Genomic DNA, 19,609 nt, shown 5'->3' with positions numbered 1-19,609 from the left:
GAGAAAAGACTTCCCATCCAAGTTTGAATGAGTCATTTGTTCATTGCAGGGAGTCTATTTCAATGCTTAATCAGTTAATCAGTTAATTTCCCCTTGTGTGCATGCTCCTATTCCATTTTATCACACCTGTATAATAATTACATCATACTGTATGATAGCTATACTATATTATGCTATAGCATAAGTACTTTGTAACTATATCATAATAGCATAGCTCATAGGTGTGTGGTCTGTGGGGCCAAATTGCCTGTATTCAAAGTTCTGCCACCTATTAACCTGTGATCCTGGACTAATTGCTTAACTTCTTTTTCTTTCATTTTTCTTATCTGTATAATAGGGATAATAGTAGTAGTACCTACCTGTTAGAGTATTATGAGGATTAAATTAATTAATATTTTATTTAGAACCTTTATTGTTCTTATTATGCAACAGGAAATGTTCCAAGTATTTTATAAATATTAGCCCTATTAATTGTCATAATGAATTTAAAAGGTAGATACTCTAATTATTCTCATTTTGCAGTGGGAGAAAGGAAGAAGAGGGTAGTTAAATAATTTGCTGAAAATAATAAATCAAGTAAATGGCAGCCAGGATTTAAACCCAGTCAGCCTGACTCCAGAACCCATTCCCTTAACCACTAATCTATGATAGATTCTTCTGGCACATAGTAAGTGCTCAATAAACAAATATCGTGTTGTTAATATTATTTCCTACTGTATTAGTTCCTTCTAAGTCTTTAGTTTTTGCTAGATTATGAGCTCCTTGAGAAAAGAAGCCGAGTTTTATTTTTCTGTGTATATTACACGAGTGCTTGGCATATAGTTGCCAGTTAGTAATTGTTTGTAGAGTTATTAGTTGTTTCCCATGTATTTCCCAGGGCTGCCTTAGCTGCAGGTAAAACTAATACTTAGCCTGAACTGGAAATGGAATTTGAGATCCCAGCAGCCATTACTGTTGCTGGAACCACAGTTTCCCCTTTTGATCCTGAATTCTTTGCTCAGATGATTGACCATTTTCTTGGTAGGCCTCCTGCTTTAGTTTGCCTACAGTCACAATGATTGCTTCTCTAGTAACCACTGGTACTGGTGGGATCTAATCTCAGACAACGGCCAACTGTCCTTTTCTACTTTTCCTGACCAAAAGAGATTCTTTTCTCCAAACATGTGTTTTTTAGCTCTGTGATTGCTCCTTACAGAAATTTAGAATAAGTTCTCAGGAACTAAGGAAGAGGCATTTGATGGACATAACTTAATTTGCGTTTAAATGTGGTCTTTGCTGTCACTAAGTAACTAGTGCTTCAGACAAGATACACAACTTTCATTCTCTTCTAACTTCAAGGTTGAGGTGAGGATTAACTGTATAATTTGTGAGGCCCAATGAAAATGCAGGGACCCTTGTTTAAAAAAAAAAAAAGAATGTCAAGATGACAACAGCAGCACAAACCAATTAAGGGCCCCTTCTGTGTGCAGAGCCAGGAGCAACTGCATGAGTTGCACGCCCATGAAGCTGGCCCTGCTTGAGGTCTCTGCCTACCCAAGGTATTTCTCAGTCAGAGAAGCTGATTTTTTTTTTTTGTCTTAGCTTTGCTATCTTCCACAGTCTGAAAATTTGCCCAAAAGTTTATTTTGCCATGTCTTTCAGGATTCCTGGTGGCCTGTTTTGATATCTTGGTGTTCTTGAGCTATAAGTGTAGAACGGAGCCCCACCTTCACCATAGAAATAATCATCTTTCCCTTTAGTTAAATTCTAGGCTCATTGAAAATAATGGTCATGCCCTTTAAAAAAAATTGCAGTGGTTTTTAATAGAGCTAACTTAAAAATACTAATTCACTTAAATTGAATCTGAAGAGTTGAATTAATAATGTACAATCATTTTGAGTTATACATCCAGGTGGTAATATCATGGAATCACTGTATTATGTGGATCTGAACAGTTGATGAGAGGTTTATGGACTAGAAGGGCACAAGTGGGTGTATTAGTTGGGGCCTGAGATTAAATGTCCCAAGGTAAGATTAAACAGGGAATTATTTTATTAGGGAAAATATCTATGTGAAAGGAAATAAATAGGAATCCAGGGAAGGTGGAAGACCCATTAGATTAGAATGTAAGTCTAACTTGAAATGAAAGAAAGAGGGAGAAAAAAATGGGTAGAAACACCCCAGAGTGCAGTCTAAGAAAGGTTCAGCAAAGCTGTTGAGGAAACACTGAGCCCAAGTCAGCCAGAGGAGCCCTAAATCTCCAAAGAAAAGTTCTGCTTTAGTATCTCTGTCACATTCTGTCATTGGTGGGGAGCAGTCTGTGGGAAGCTTGGCTTCTGTCCTGTGTAGTGATGGATTTCCAAATGCAGCAGCTGGAGTCCTCAGTCCGATAGGTCTGTTTTAAAAGGCTTGCACATTCTTATGGCCACCACAGTGGGTATTAGCAGCAATGACCTGAAAGTGTAAAACTACTAGAAGAAAACAGGCATAAAGCGTCTTGACATTATTTTGGGCAATGATTTTTTTGAATATGACACCAAAATCACAGGCCACAAAAGCAAAAATAGAATTGGAATTACATCAAACTAAAAAAGGTTATGCACAGCAAAGGAAAAAAAAATGAACAGAATGAAAAGGCAACCAATGAAATGGGAGAAAATATTTGCAAACCATATGTGATAAGAGTTAAGGTCCAAAATATGTAAGGAATTCGTACAACTCAGTGGTAAAACAAACAATCAGATTTAAAATTGGACAGAGGACCTGAATAAACATTTTTCCAAAGAAGACATCCAAATGGCCAATAGGTCCATGAGAAGGTCCTCAGCATCACTCATCATCAGGGAAATGCAAATCAAAACCACAATGAGAATCACCTCACACCTGTTAGAATGACTATTATCAGAAAGATAAGAGATTACAACTGTTGGTGAGGGTGGGGAGAAAAGGGAACCCCCAAACACTGTTGGCGGAAATGTAGATTGGTACAGCCATTATAGAAAGTAGTATTGAGGTTTCTCAGGAAATTAAAAACAGAAAGACTGTATGATCCAGCAGTCTCATTTCTGGAGTCTCACTTCTAAAGGAACCTCACTTCTAAAGGAAATGAAATCAGAATATCAAAGAGATACCTGCACTCCCATGTTCACTGCAGCATTATTCACAATAGCCAAGATAAGGAAACAACCTAAATGTCTGTCAGTGGATAAATGGATAAAGAAATTGTGCTATATGTATATACACAATGGAATATTATTAACCCTTAAGAAGGAAATCCTGCCATTTTTTATAACATAGATGAACTTGGAGGACATTATACTAAGTGAAATAAACCAGACACAGAAAGCCAAACACTGTAAGATCTTACTTATATGTAGAGTCTAAGAACAGCTGAACTCAGAGAAACAGAGTATTATGATGGTTGTGACGGGCTGTAGGGTAAGGGAAATGGACATATGTCAATCATAGGCTACAGACTTTCAGTTACAAGATGAATAATTTCTATAGATCTAATGTACAGCATGGTAACTATAGTTAGTAGTAATGTATACTTGCAATTTGCTAAAAGAGTAGATCTTAAGTGTTCTCATCACACACACACACAAGGTAACGTTGTGAGCTGATAGATACGTTAACTAGTTTGATTGTGGTGATCATTTCACAATGTATACATATAGCAACACATCAAGTTGTGTATTTTATATACAATTTCTATTTGTCAAATCTACCCAAATAAAGCCGAAAAAAATTTAGCAAATGGAGCTAAGACACAGAAAAATTGTATGATTTAGATAAAGAAAACTTGAAGACCAGGTGAGCTCCACTTCCTTCAGAAGCCACTCCCTGACCCCTGAATTTGGTTAGATATCTCTGCTGCATGCTTTCATAACTCACTGTGCTTCTGCTACCGTAATATTCACCTCAGTTTATTATGATTGCTTACTTACTGCCTGTCCTCACTACTAGTTCATTTTCCCCATGAGAATAGTAATTTTTCCTTTTCCCTGCTGTATCCCCTGTGCCGAGCTCAATGACTAACATAACATAAATACTTTAAAATGTTTGCTGAAACTTAAATTGGGTTACAATCTACAAAATATCTGGCCTGTATTCTTCTAAACAATCAATGATAAATTCAAAGAAAGGCAAAGAACTATTTCAGATTAAAGGAGACTAAAGAGATATGACAAATGCAATGCATTCAGTAAATGAAAGGCAATTAAAGGGATAGTTTGCATACTATGAGTAAAGGATATAGATTAGATTATAGTACTAAAGCCATGTTAAGTTTCCTGAATTAGAAATTGAACTGAGGTTATGTAAAAGAATGCCTTTGTTTTTAAGAAACATAGAAGTATCTAAGAATAAAGGGCATGCTATCTGCAGATTATTCTCAAATGGTTCAGAAAACAAGATATATATATTACATATACAGATATTTTATATATATATATAAAAAATGATAGAATGATGATAAGTGATAAATAAAATGTGGCATCACGTCAACAATTACTGAATCTGGATAAAGGGTATATGTGAGTTCTTTGACCATTCTTATAAATTTTTTGTAAGTTTTAGATCATATAAGAGTAAAATGCTTTTAAAAAAAATATTCCTTGAATGAAGGAAGGAGAAAAGGATATCCACAGTTAGAAGTTGCTTATGAAGATGTTACCAACAGAGATGCTGATAGAATACTGGAAGAAGTAGGGATATTGCGCCCAACAGGAAAAAAAATCCAAGCCACTTTAAAATGTAAATGAGAAGTGAGGAAGTGGAGGACAATAAAGATGACTTTGGATTTGGCCAATTTGGACAGACAGTCGAATGTAAGAATAGAAGCCAGAATTAAGGTGCTCAGTGAGGCAGTTGGAAGCTAGACAGATGATTAGCATCCTCACAGGTAAATCTCTTTCAGTTACTAGAAAGGCTACAACTTAGGAGCTCCCTGACTTAAATGCTTGTTTTCTTCCATACATAAAGTGGTTATATAGACCCTTTCACCTTGTCAATCTTCAATGTTAATTTTTTTTAAGTTGTAGATAAAAGAGTACAAGGTCTCCATGTAAGTTTAATTCATGCTTATTTCCTAAAAATGGCAACATCTGAAAACCACCTTTTGTTCTCAGTGTGAAGAGTGTTGATTTTTATGGAAAAATACTAAAAATGTAACAAGTTTCTGATAAAGGTCTTAGACATATAAATACTAAATATTCAAGTAAATATATAGTTTTCTATTTGAGTATCATTTAGGTAGAATTTCATTTTAATAAATACCACTACAAAGTGTAGTTCTTTCTAAGAGCCTAAAATGACCTACTTATGGTTTGTATGGCTTCATTGTTTAACCACCTTTTTCATAAGATTGCTATTTATAACCATTTCCCTCAACCCTGGGGAGACTTAGTAGGATTAACTACTTCTGATTCACTTTGTATTTGAAGATTATTTTTTCTCCATCTTTGCTCAGCTAGTGGAGTCCATGATGAATTCTCATCTCCAAGGGGTAAGCTGTTTTTAGTAAAGCCCGGTAGCTGGCTTATGACTCCTTAGAAATAGCATTGATTTCTTCCTTCCCTTGTGTTTGTTTCTTCCAGAATGATAGATCCATGATAGACATGCTCTGTTATCATGCTTAGGTACTGTTAAGCATGTAAAGGTTTTAGCGGTGTTCACTTAAGATGTAAGTATCTGGGCTCATACCAGAAAAATAAATAAGCATAATTAGCATTCTACTTGTTTAGCATGACAAATATAGACCACTAAACTTTAGAAGAAAGAAATTGACCAGTAGTAGATGACTGGAGGTCATATGAGGATGAAGATTAGAGTAGAAACAGTGTTTTTGAGAGAGTAGCATCTGGTATGAGCACCAGATTGGGGCAGAGAATAGAATTTCGTAGATGGATATTTTAGTAGTGGGTAGTTTGAGTAATGAGTAGATCTAAGTTGTCCTCTCATCTGTGGGTATCTCAGTGGAATAGAGATGAAGGTCATTGTATTTGAGAAGTTACAGAATTATAAAATTAAGTTGTCAAGTCAAAGAAATTATAATAGTAAATAAATAGAATCCACACAAAAGAAAACCAAATGAAAAAATGTTCCTCTTGTTGCATGCATGTGTTCTGTTTTTCAGCAAGAACGTCTTTTGGTTACTGTTTATGTAATATCTTAACAAAAAATAATAAATGCCATATTCAGATCCTTCCCTTTATTTCTGAAAAGAAGATCAAAGGAAAAAATTCCCATGCTGCTTTACTGAGAAACCACCATTTAATTAGTATACTAGTGTCTGATAAATTCCATACACATATACATAATTATTATCGTGCAATTTCTTTTTTGAAATGGATGTTTGTGTGTGTTGAGCAAAAAGTGGGATAAAGTTACCGTTTTGTTTTGAAATATCTTAGAAATGCATACTTTTACTGTAGTTTTAACTCTCCTTAGCTTTTAAAGGAGGCTGCTTCAAAGGATGTCATTAATAATCTTCTCAGGTGCTTACAAAGCATGTGTCTGTCAGCAGAATTAGAGAATCACCCAACTAGAGAACAGGTTCCACAATACCCTGAGACCTATTTTGTTCATTAGAGAGGAAAATGGCTTGTTTTAAGTTTAAATTGACATGCTTGCTAATTTCAGCAGTAAAAGCTGTTCATTGTGGTCAGGTTTAATTTAGAGCCTGGTCAGGTTCAGATTAAAGTTGATCAAGTTACTTCTACAACATACGTCTTAAATGAACTTTATAAACCTAAAAGAAGGAAAAAAGTATAACCATCATTGAGTAATGTATCCAGAAGTGAGAAGCAAAGAATGGCCTGGTTGTTTGAGGGTGGATTAATGTTAAATCGAAGAAAAACAACGATAAAGATAATCTTTGCTATATAAAAATTTCCAAGTATCAAAACCCACAACTTTTTATTTAAATTGCATAAAACATACCTAATGCATTCATTTACTGCTATATCCATGACACCTGAAACAGTGGCTAGCACTTAATATTTAGAAAATGAAAGAATGAATGAGTAAATGAATGAATTTGCATACTTTGCTAGCTATGTGTAGTTAGAGTGCTTCGTTAAATTTGATGGGAAGATATGACTTTATCTGAGGTTCCTGGGTAAGTCTGTTTTTAAAGGTGTCTATTGCATGTATTAAACATTTAAGAGTCAGGGATTCCAAAGTATCTTTCAGCTTACCATGTCACAGATGACCAGAGTTTAATATTCTAACCCTGGAAAACATCTTATTTCATAAAATTTGTCTGCTACTATATGGTTCCTACTTTAAAGTTTCTTCAGTACTCTCCAACTGACTTACGCTACTTACTTCAATAGCTGTCTTTGGCAATTTGTTCCATATTTCAAACACCGTTTTGTGTAAAGAAACCATAAAAGTTAGAAACCTGAAAATTGGATTTTTCTTCTGAGCAATCACAGCTTACAAATGTGGAAAATTTGTTAAAAGTTAGCCCCTCCGGTTTTTCAATACAGAGAGGGGAAAATACACAAAATTAATATGTATAATAAGTGTTTGGATAAGTTCTTCCCATTATTTTTATACTACTAAAAGCAACTGAGCTTATAAGACCTACCCCCCTACCTCTTCACCAAAGAAGCACTACAGAATGATGAAAATTTGGCCTTTCCAAAAACAAAAGTTATTAGAAAACCAGCAGCAGTTAAAAGGCATAGTATATAACTAAGTTTCATAAACACTGCCACATTTCACCTCTCACTTTCTTTGGCCTCATGTGGTGGTAGAAAGAACATCGGATTTAAAACCGTAAAGACTGATGGCTTAGTTATTAGTGTGGTTATTAGGAGAATAAAAATAGGAAAACGTGCAAAACATCTGTCACATAAGTAGTTATAAATTAATAACAAGCTTCCATTATACCTTCCAAAATTAAAATAAAATGTACAAGAACAGAAGAGATACCGAAGTTTTCCCAAACTTCTTTGTAAACATCTCTGGGATTTTGGCCCTTTAGTGTAGAGAGAGTGGATGCCAGAGGCAATAGATGGACACTTGAGGGAGGGAGGAACTTCCTAAGAGTAACATTGCTACCTATCATCTAATATTATTTATATATTATAATATATATATATATATATATATATATAGACAGACTTCATTCTATTTGGTACTTTTATCTAAAGCAGTATTAAAGTCAGTTATAATCAAAATATAAATACTAACTTCTAGTCTGATACTTTCCAAACTTGCCTGATTATAAGATTGAAGTAGAGAATTCATTAAAAATGCAGATTTCCAGTCTCCTCCTTCCTACTAATTCATTCATTCTGGGATGAGGCAAAGGAATCAGGTGATTTTTACCAGAGTCAAATTTGAGGAAAGACTAGAGTTTAGCTCATCTATATCATCTTCTCATTTTATTGGTGAGGAGTTTCAGGTAAAAAGAAGTTAAATAAGTTATATCTCTTAAATCACTTCTCTGCTTTTTCTGTTTCTAAAACATACACCTTAAGTGGGGGAGGGTATAGCTCAGTGGTAGAGTGAGTGCTTAACGTGCATGGGGTTCTGGGTTCAATCCCCAGTACCTCCATTAAAAAAAAAAAAAAACCTAATTACCTTCGTCTCCCAAAAAACTACACCTTAATTTTGACACTGCAAAGAATGAGATTACAGGTATAAATAGCTATTTTTCTTTTAAATACATTGTCGTAATTCACAATTACATTTCTTATTCTTGACACTCATATATAGGTTTAAGTAAGCCCAGATACTGTGAATTGACTCCCTCTAAGCTCTTAAATAGTGAAACAAATCTATAATCAAGATTTCCACTTGAAATATTTTTGATATGTAAAACTGAAACACATTTCCTCTTTAAATTGTTCTCTATAAAGATTTACACATTCGAGATTTATATCGAGTAGCATCTTTTTTGTTCCTAAAAAAAAATTTGAAAATTACACGTTACTTTGTAATCCGTAAAAGGAATGCACATTGCTGGAGAACGTCATATTAAGTTACATTTGTTCCTTCAGGCAGCACTACAAGATTTGGAACAGAGGCGCCCCCAGTTGGAAGAACTCATTACTGCTGCCCAGAATTTGAAAAACAAGACCAGCAATCAAGAGGCTAGAACAATCATTACTGATCGAAGTAAGTCTTTTTTTAACGGGCATGTGAAAGTTAAGGAAAGACGTATGAAAAGTTTCAATAATGACTTAAGTTCATATTCCTCTATCACTTTTATAAAAATAGTGCTGAATAGCTGTATAACTATTACAACTAAGATTTTCAGTTCATAATGTTGTCTTTCAATAATTCTGTGGAATAGAAAAAAATACGATTTTCGTCAATCCATGCTTACATAGTTGCAAAGCACGGAGTGATGGGTGTAGTGAGCATGGGTCGGGCAGAACAGTTGCTTCTCAGTTGTCATTTTTCTGGGCTAGTATCCATGGAGATGCCAGTCTCTCCCTCACATCCTTGGTTGTTGGTCCAAGGAGGCAGTGGCTTCCTGAACCACTTTTCATCCCTGTCTGCGGTGGTGCTTTCAGATCTAGATGTCTCTCTGCTACTTGGATACCCTCATTGTGTAATATCAGAGATCACAGTTCTGTTCCTCATGCTCTACAGGCATGAAGTTTGGGAGGCTGTTTAAGGCCCATCTGCCTAGACATCGCATGTACACTTTTCTTCTCATGCAGAGTGATTCAGAGTGGCTGTGCGTGGGGTCAGGAAGAGGGATAGAGGGAAGAGTAGGGGAAACTGCTCTACATCCTGTTTTCATCAGAGACTCACCTCAGACATGAGGCCCAGGTCAGCTCTGCTATCAGATTCCCTTAGCTCTCCCTGGGTTTCCTCCCTTTCCTCCAGGGACACATGTCAACGTTGAATATCTTTTCTAATGTAGGAGTAGGGAAAACCTTTGTTTAATCTTTTTCCTTTGCAAATCTTTTGTCTTATACCAGGACTAAGCTTTTGAAACTTAAAAACCAAGAATCTATGTCTTCATAATATATATTCTGTTGTTACTTTACTTCCCGAAGAAAGTGGAGGCAGAATGTCTGGCTACCAGTATGTTGGGGGAGGGGAAAGAGTAACCAGAATAAAAGGTCCATATTTGAAAAATGTTAATAGTCTTAGGTAAGTATTTAGTGATCATAACTATTATTTTTTGAGTACCTCCTAAGTATCAGGCAGTATGCATTGTGTGTGGTATGTGTGTGTATATAAAATCTTTACAAATTTCTGCTAAATTTCATAATCTGCATTTTATAGATGAGGAAACAGTTTCTGAGAATGGTTATTCAAATTGCTCAAGCTTACAAAACAAGCAAAGAACAGAGCTTAGAATTTGTAAATGTCTCTTTCTGGCATGAAAGTCTATGTTCCTTTTAGTATGTCTACCACTTCCCATCTTGGTTTGTTATTTTTGTTAATGACCTTAATCACAAGGTCTAGGACTAAATACTTTCTCAGTCTGCAATTATGGATGTTTTGATTCACTTCCTAAAGACATTTCCTCTTTCTCTTGTAGTGATTATTAATCAAAATAGGCTCTTCCTGATTTTCAATTTTTAACTCTTTAATGTTGCTCAATGTTGTTGGATATATGCTAATATATTAGTTAGGTAACACTAGCCACCAGGTAAGCTACCAAATCTTGCTGGTTTACCACAGTAGAAGTTTACTTTTTGTTCTGGTGTAGTCCAAAGTAAGCCGCCCTCTAATGAAATCATTCAGGGACCCAAGCTCTTTCCAACTTTTGTGTCCGGAACTTCAAAGTCTTATGCATTTAATAGGCAGAAGAGAAATGAATATTGATCATTGGAATTGATTGTGAGCCAGTCTTGCAAGTGGTACACATTAATTCTGTTGATAATTTGTTGGCTAGAACTTGTCACATGGCCACACTTAACTGCAAGGGAAGCTGGAAAATACTGTCCAACCTTGAGCCCAGGATGAAGAGGAACTAATTTAGTAGGAAACTTGTTACTCTCTTCTACAGGTAATTCGGACAGGAAGAATGCTCTTAAGTTCTATAGTTCTGTGTAACTTAGAGGATGTCATTTCTCTAACCAGCAAGACAAGAGCAAATTTGCCTTGTAATGACCAACATAGATAGCTGTCCAATTGATATAGTAGAGTATTCCTCCCTCAAACTGGAACCATGAGGCTTCCCCACAAGATAGAAACACACAGGCCCAAAAGAGTAATCTAAGCAAGGGATTTACTCAGTACCAGACTGAGTTCCCACTACACAGTTAAGTGATCTGTTTCTTGAGTGAGAAATATGGAAATTTGGCAAGGATGTTTATGTAAATCTGAGTATACTGCATAGAAAGTCATTCGTTATTTTACTAATGAAAAATAACTTCTTTTTTCCCCTAAGAGGAAAATAACACTAATTTATTTTATGGTATCCATGCAACTTTGTCTAAACATTTTCCATTATCCCTTGCAATCTTTTGTTGATACTGTATTGACTTTTTTTTAGATTAAAATTGAGTGACCAGGGGGCAGATTTGTCTCTCTCTGCTAATATCCAGTGATTTGAAAAGTTCTGTTTTTCTGAGCTTTTGTCTTTTAGGAATGAATACCTTTAAGAATGTTTGAGCATAGTGGAAAGAGTCCAATGCAAATGGTCCAAAAAAGCGTTTTCTTAAAAGCAAGTGTCTGTTGACACATATCATGTTGTTCATTAAGAGCCTAAGTCAGAATCTTAGTTCTAAATATGCCTGGAGCATCTAATGCTGCTACCAGGATAATTCTGACAAGATACGTTTATCTAAACAATGTCATTTGCAGCTCTGCTATACTTCAGTCTATCTCTTCATTTGAAATCTATAAAATGGGATGAAAATTCAATACTCATAAAGTTTCACTCGTATTCAAAATAGAATTTTTCTTAGTATAGATTTGGTTTTCAGGGAATGCGTAGAAATAAAATACTTGCTCATAAAATTGTTTTTTATTATTTGAACATTTCAGTATTACTTTTTCATTGCCCTGAAACTTCCAGAAATACTTAAAAAGGAATCAGCTAAATAAAGAAAAAATATTCAATAAGTATATAATACTATACTGAAACTTAGTATTTCCCTCCTTGGTAAATCCCAGTTCATAACTTTGAACATTTGGGGAAATCTATACATAGTTATTAAATTTGTCAAGAGAAAAGTCCAGTAAAAAGCAATTCTTCTCTGCAAGTAATATCCATGGTAAAATCGCAAGTAATTGGGTCTGCAAAATACCAACCATGTTTCACTGTATAAAACTATCTCCGTGGTATCTGTTGTTTTAAGGTGATTATATTTATGGAAATCATGTAATAATCTAGGTGGGAGAATAAATTTCATCCTAAGAGCTTTCAAGTGAAAAATTCTCCTTGTTGTTTCTGGTGGTCAAACTGCTCATTTTCCTTCAGTGCTTTGGTTGCTGAATGTGTCTACCAATCCTGGTCATTTTTTTTCCGCAAAAGAGACTGGAAACCGATAAGAAGAATCTCAAATTGCTTACTTGGAGGTTTCTGAATTATGCAAAACTCATGTTCATGTCCATTAGTATTGCAAAGCTTAGTACGGTGATACCTCTCATAGCAGCAAGGAGGATATGGAAAGAGAGAACTGCTCTCTCTTATTGCTCTGTTTATTCCACAACTAATACTGTTGAACATGGCTCACCTGACATTTGTATTTGAGAGCCTTGCTTCTGTAGCTTTTTCCTCAGTAACTCCCATCATTACCATTTTAAAGATCTGTGTCAATGGCGCTTCCATGTTTGAAGGACAAACTGCCTGGGCTGGCTTACTACCTTTGTGACTCTGAACAACGAACTAATCTCAGTAAACTATCTGATCTCAGTTTCCTCCTTTATAAAGTAAGATTACTTGTATATACCTCAAGATACAGGTTGGGAGAATTAAATGAGATGATTCATGAAGAGCACGTAGATCTGAGCCATAATAAGAGCTCAGTGAATGTTATCTCTTGTTACTTTAATTATAATCAAATTGAGTTGTTTGAATGCTTAGTGCAAAAGCATTTAAAGCATTCAGTAAGCTCTTTGGTAACTCTGGTTCTTCCACTAATAAAAAGAAAAAAAAAAGAAAAAAATTGAGAGCTTTTCAAAAGATCAAAAGGAAAAAGATAGAATTGGATATATAAATAGAATTAAATAAATATTTGGAAAAGTCTTTATGTGAGTAATACTACAAAAAGCAAGGCAATTGATATAAGCTATTTCATTTTCAATATTTACTCTAACCTTAGGAGGTAGATATTATTATAGAGACAGAAACTGAAGCTCAGAGAGCTTAAGTAACATACCTCAGGTCCTAGTAAGATGTGAAGTGAGGGACTGGGATTTAAACTGATGTCTGTATAATTCTAAAGCCTGAGGCACATGAAATGGTAAGGGCTTGTTAGTCAAAAAGTAGAAAGATATATTTATTTGAGAACTTAAAATATTAAGAGTAAGTTCAATTTACTATAATCTGGATATAATATTTGGTTGTTCCCGTTTATACTGTTGTCTTCTATGCATTTGCATGTCTAATTATAGGATTGTCTCCTGCATGTGTTGTAAATGTACAGCATAGTGGATTTCAATAGGCTACTAGCTGCTCAACCTTGACCAAGTGGATTCACTTCTCTAAGCCATGGTTCCCTTATCTGTCATATGGGGTTAATAATAATACTGAAGCTGGTAGGGTGATTATAAAGATAAAATTACATGACGTTCCTAAAGTGGAGACCTGGCACATACTAGAGGCTCATTAAATGGTAGATAACTATCATGGTGAGATGGATTTGATACAGAGGAGCTGGAGCTGGGAGAATAGGAAAGGGGAATAATATATGGCCTTATATTAGCTAAACCAGGTGAGAAACTTCTAAAACAAAATGCCAAGTCTTAAGAGAAAGTTGTTCCTTTTAAAATTATTTTTTCGGCTGAGACTTTCTCAAACCAGTCCAGAATTCTTTGACAAATTTGGTGACATCATATAAATTTTAAGAATATAAATTCATATTGTATTGCTTAAAGAACTGGTATGCAGGGCTGTAGAAAGGAGAATGCTCTGCTGTATGAGAATAAAAATACTCTCACAAGATTTTTGAATTAACTGACAGTTTTATAGCCGCTTTGTCAACCCATCATTCATTGCTGCAACCAGTGTATGAAATCCTTCTTAGTGAAAGAAAAAGACTTTGTTGTTCTTCACATTTTTAAGAAATCTCTATTGCTAATGAAATGCCAGCCAATATCTTCCTCTCAGGTATTGTCTATTAGAGAGTTGCTTATTTTAGAAGTGGAGTCAACCATATAAATTTCCTTCTTTTGACATCTAGCACCTGCTGTCAACCTGTTATAACTACAGGCAGCTCTCAAAATTTATATCCACCAGGATGCCACTGGCAACCAGAGTTCAGTAAATATTTGAATGCTTATTCTTTGCTAGTTAATATCAGAGGTGATGGAGAAGATACAGGGACAAATGATTCAGCCTTTGTCTTAAAAGAGCTCACAATTGAATGTGGTATTTGGACAAATATATCCAGGCAAGGCTGTCTAGGGTAAGTAAGTATTTCAGTAGAGAAGTATTACAAAATGTTGAGAGACAGCACAACAGAGGGGAGATTGGGTCTGAATGAGGGGTCCTAGAATGCTTCCAGGAAGTTAAATTTTGGTCTAAAAATCCTAAATTTGATTAGGATTTTGAAAACCAGGTAGAGGCTGGAGAGCGAAGAGTATTTCAGAAAAGGATGACAGGAGAATACATAATTAGACTTAGGTTAGCAATGGTGTGACGGATGAATTTGTAGGAGTGTGTGTACGTGTGCATGCGTAAGTTTTGGAGGATAAGGGAATAAATGGAGTCAGTGAGACCAGTTAGGAGTCAAGAGAGGCCAACCTAGAGCAGTGACAGTGGAGTGAAAAAAAAAATTGAATTAAGATATGCAGTGGAGCTAGCGTATAGGATTTGGACATTGATTGGATGTGTAGAATTGAAGACCTAAGAGAGTGCTTACCTCATAAGATTCTGAGATTCAGTACTTTGGAAGATGGTAATATAACCAGAGACAAACTCAGGAAAAGGAGTTGATTATGGGTGATAATGCAATGTGCTTAAGAGACAGCTGATGGCCAGAATAAGTAATGGCTGAAAATACAAGTAGAGAGGTCAGGAGTGAAGTTACTTCTACAAAGATCTGGAAGTTACCTGGAGTGGATAAGCTTGCACAGAGACAGGGTACCAGGTGAGAAGAAAAGCGGACCTAAGGAATAACCTGGAACTTGGCTTACGTTTCTTAAATCTAGCAAGAGTTAGCACCACCCCTCGCAGTGGTAACTTGCAATATAGGTGCATTTAGACAAACACACACAGAAGACTGAGTTTATAGGTTTTGCACTGTATTTTGTTTTCTGTATCTTCTGCTGTCTAATAGCGTAAGTTTTGGTGTAGTGGACCTTGGTGTTATACCAAGGGTTAAACAAAATATCACTTTCTCAATCCTACTTCAAAAACAAGAGTTTTACTACATACTACGTGTACATGTATTATTAGTATTAATCTTTTCTTCCATTGTTATTTACTAGGAGTAGCGAGTTTTTTTCGTCAGCATGCTCCAGAGAAAGATGCAAACATATTTTTTAATATATATATTTATATTTATTTAAATACACACACACACACACACACACAGAAAAAGAAAGAGAGATTTTAAGAAATTAGCTCACGCCAATGTGGGAACTGGGAAGTCTGAAATCTTCAGGGCAGTCAACCAGGATGGATACTTAGAGAAGAAATGATAATACATTCTTGAGTCTGAAGGCCTCTGGAGGCAGAATTATTTCCTTCTCTGGGTACCTCAGTGTTTTCTCTTAAGGACTTCCAGCTAATTAGATGAGGCCCTCCCACATTATGGAGGCTAATCTGGTTTACTCAAAGTCTACAGATTTAAATGTTAATCACATCTAAAAAATACCTTTACAGAAACCTCTAGGCTGATACTTAAACAAAGAACTGAGCATCAGTCTCTAGCCAAGCTGACACATAAAATTAACCATTACAGTGAAGTTCACAGTCCCATGTGTTTCTTCATATGTATATGTCATGATTCCTTTAAGTTTCATTAGTATCCAGTTAGTAGGGTACCTGGAAATATACATTAAATAACAGACATGACCTTTAACATCTTAATGAATTTCACAGCTCTATTAGAATAATTGTAACTATACATTTAAAAATTTTACCTATAAAAAGTATATATTTTTCATAGAATTTTACTTATGTTGTGTTAAACTAAGCATCTGTCATGAAATAACTGTTTTAGTATATCTCATTTTTTAATTTTATAAGAGGATTAATATCAAAATATATTTGAATAGGATTTAAAATACAAATTAGCCACTGTGACTATATTTAATTATTAATCTTTCTTATGAGTGTGTAATCAGAAAAAATAAATATATTTTAATTTAAGTGATGTAGCTACAATTATGAACATAAATAGCATTTTTTTACTAACTGCTTAATTTTTCATCATGTTTCTTTCTACAGGGAAAGATTTGAATTAGCAAATGTTTTATTCACACACTTCAAAAACTAGACATAATGAACATAACTATTAAATAAACAAATTAATGGAAACGATTTTTTTCTTTTTTGGTATGATAGAATAAAAATGGTGATGAATAAATATAAAAAAATCTCTCACTCAGACAAAGTAAGCTGGTAAGACAAATACAAAACAGAAAGAGATGTGTTCACAGGGGAAATTCCACATTGTCAGAGGCTAGCATTTTTATCTTAAGGCCTAATGAGGCATTGCAACTAAAGTCCCAAATTTCTGTTATATTTTGGTACCTCTGAGCATAAGGAGGAATATTACTCCCTGGTGATACCATGCAGTTTAGATGAAGCTAAGCTAAAGGTTAGATATGTACCATGGACTGCTCCTAAAAGATTCTCTCAGCTCTCCTCAAGTGTTGAAATAGTGCAGGGATTACTTGGGCCCTACCATTTCTTTCTTTACCAAACGTCCCCATTAATGATTTAAAGCAACCTAACAAAATATTTGCCACTAGTTTTTATTCTGTTGTATCTACCTTAAAGGAAGTATTTATAAAGTAAGCAGAATTAATGGATTGTGGCCTTTCTACATGCAAAGGACAGAGCTGGGCTCATTCTACTTCAGTCAGTAAAAGGAGTCTGTGGTCACATTGGTGCAAATACATCACCCCAAAACTTAATACCTTAAAACAGCAGCAATCATTTATTCTCTCTCAGAGGTTCTCTAGATCAGGAAGTCACGAGTGACTTGGTTGAATGGTTCTGTCTTGGGATTTCTCATGAGGTCACAGATAGTAGTCAGCTGGGACTACGGTCATGTGAAAGCTCGCCTAGGGCTGGAAGATGCATTCCTAAGGTGGCTCACTCATATCGTTTGTGAGGTGGTGCTGTCAGGTTGGTTCCTCTCTACTGCGCTTCTCTGTGGGACTGCTTCAGTGTCCCTGTGACTTTGTGGCTGGCTTCCCCCAGAATTAGTCAACCATGAGTAAAAGGCAGAGACTATAATGCCTTTTTTCACTCAGCCTCAGCATTCATACTATTACTTCTTTGGTAAATTATTTGTCACGTGGGTCAGCCCTGATACAGAGAGATGGAGGAAGAAGAGACTCCAAAAGTCATAGATACCAGGAGGCTAGGATCATTGGGGACCACTTTGGAGCTGACTACCACAGGATTTTTCATGCCGTAAAATGAAAGTTTTCTGAAAGATGATCCCGTGTTGCTTTGACTATCTGTCAAATACCCCAGCAAAAGTCAGTGTTGCTCTGCTCCTGAAAATGGCAGACCATTTCCCCTGAAAAGGGCAGACTGGTGTGTGCCCTTTGTCCTGCATGTGCACACTGAAAGGAAAAAGAACCCACCAAGATTTTTTTTTATAGCTGCTGGAGTTGTTAATAATTCTCTCAGGTCCACTCAGCCTGGCTCTACATGGAGAATATGGGTTTTGGAAAGAAAGCTTTTTGAGGTTTGGAGGCCTACCAGAAGGACCTAGGCAGCTAGTAGTTGGTTATGGGATAATGATAACAGTGATGATTATTACTTTTATGTTTGTAAAACAAAAACATAGGAATGTCTTTTCTCAGTTTCATTCTAAGAGTAATGTGGTGCTGAAAGAAATGAATGTAAGATGAGAAGATGTGGTTTAAGTCCTGGCTCTGCGCTTTAATGACAGTAGGACCCTTGGCAAATTATTTACTCTCTCTGACTCTCTCTCTCTCTCTCTTTTTTTTTTTTTTTTTTGTCTGTAAAATTGGGCTCTGATGCCTTCTATACCAGATTCCTATTAGGATTAAATAGAATGACATCAGGAAAAGCCCTTTTCTATTGGCAAATCACTATACAAATATCAGGGTCTTAGTCATCTTGGGCTGCTGTGATAAAATACTACAGACTGGGTGGATTAAATAATAGACATTTGTTTCTCACAGTTCTGGAGGTTGGGAAGTCCAAGATCAAGGTGCCAGAAGATTCAGTTCCTGGTGCGAGCCCCTTCCTAGCTTACAGAAGGCCGATTCTCAGAGAGCAAAAGGCTCTGTTCTCTCCTTCTTCTTATAAGGAGACTTAATCCCATCATGGGGATCCATCCTCATGACCTCACCTAAACTTAATTACTTCCCAAAGGCCTCATCCCTAAATATCATCACATGGGAGATTAGGGCTTCAACGTATGAATTTAGGGGAACACAAACATTCAGTCCGTAACAATCAGCTACCTTCATCATTGAGAGTTCTACTAGGTCTTCTAGGTGTCAGCAATGACAGAGCCCCAGTATAAGGGCAAGAGTTTTTCTACATCTAGAAAATGGGTACATGAAGATTGGGAATCGTTCTTCTGTTTCTATGCAGAATATTTAGTACTTGCTTAAGAAATCTTCATTCACTGAGAGTGTTGATTATCTTAAATTCCAGTCTAGGGCCTCGGAGAAAAATAATATTCAATAATAAGATAAAGCAAAAATATTTATGCATAACATTCTATTTTTAGAATTTCCAGCTACTGCCTAGTCTACTTTGTTACCATCTGTTAGTAGTCTATCTCTGGGTCACAGGAGAGACTCTGTTGAGGGTCCCCTACAAAGTCTATAGAGCAGTGATAGAAACAGTCAGCTTGGTCATTGGAATCAGATCTTTCTCTTTAATACAGGAGCCACAGAACCGCTGCCTTGAGCAACAGTTGGCTTTCAGGAAAAAAAAAAAATTGGTGGAGGGAAGGAAAGGCAGAGAGTCATATGCCAGCCTAATTTCACTTATCAGAAAAATGTGTGCTAAACAACAGAAAGTTTGAAAAGATAAAATTGGGTCTCAAATGCACAGAATAAGAATGAGTGGAAAGCACCTTTCTCTATAATTAAATAGAAAATTATGCCATGAATTGATAAAATCCAGTCAACCTGAAAATGTGAACATCAAGTGTAATTGTGCAGAAAGATAAGGTAATATGAACAACATAGGAATAAATAGGCTCGTGTTGGCCTTTTGAAACAATTGCACTTTACCAGCTCCTCCCTAAGGATTTGCTTTAGTTTTATCCATTGTAGGGACCACTAAAAGGGGAAGGCACAATCCTGTTGGACT

The 19,609-nt window shown here is 35.7% G+C and overlaps 1 protein-coding gene across 3 annotated transcripts in view; it reads left to right on the top strand.

Moving 5' to 3' along the window:
* The window catches only part of DMD (dystrophin), a 1,854,428-nt gene that overhangs the window by 1,306,289 nt on the left and 528,530 nt on the right, over window positions 1–19,609 (top strand). For all 3 annotated transcript variants that reach the window (XM_031673322.2, XM_072956638.1, XM_072956633.1), the window contains one exon: window positions 8,994–9,111. In XM_031673322.2, the coding sequence (XP_031529182.2) occupies window positions 8,994–9,111 (118 nt within the window). The remainder of the gene's footprint in view (window positions 1–8,993; window positions 9,112–19,609) is intronic.

The sequence above is a fragment of the Vicugna pacos genome, chromosome X (assembly GCF_048564905.1).
Source record: "Vicugna pacos chromosome X, VicPac4, whole genome shotgun sequence".
NCBI lineage: Eukaryota > Metazoa > Chordata > Mammalia > Artiodactyla > Camelidae > Vicugna > Vicugna pacos.
The sequence above is the reverse complement of the archived record's forward strand: the minus strand, read 5'-3'. Positions and strand labels throughout refer to the sequence as shown.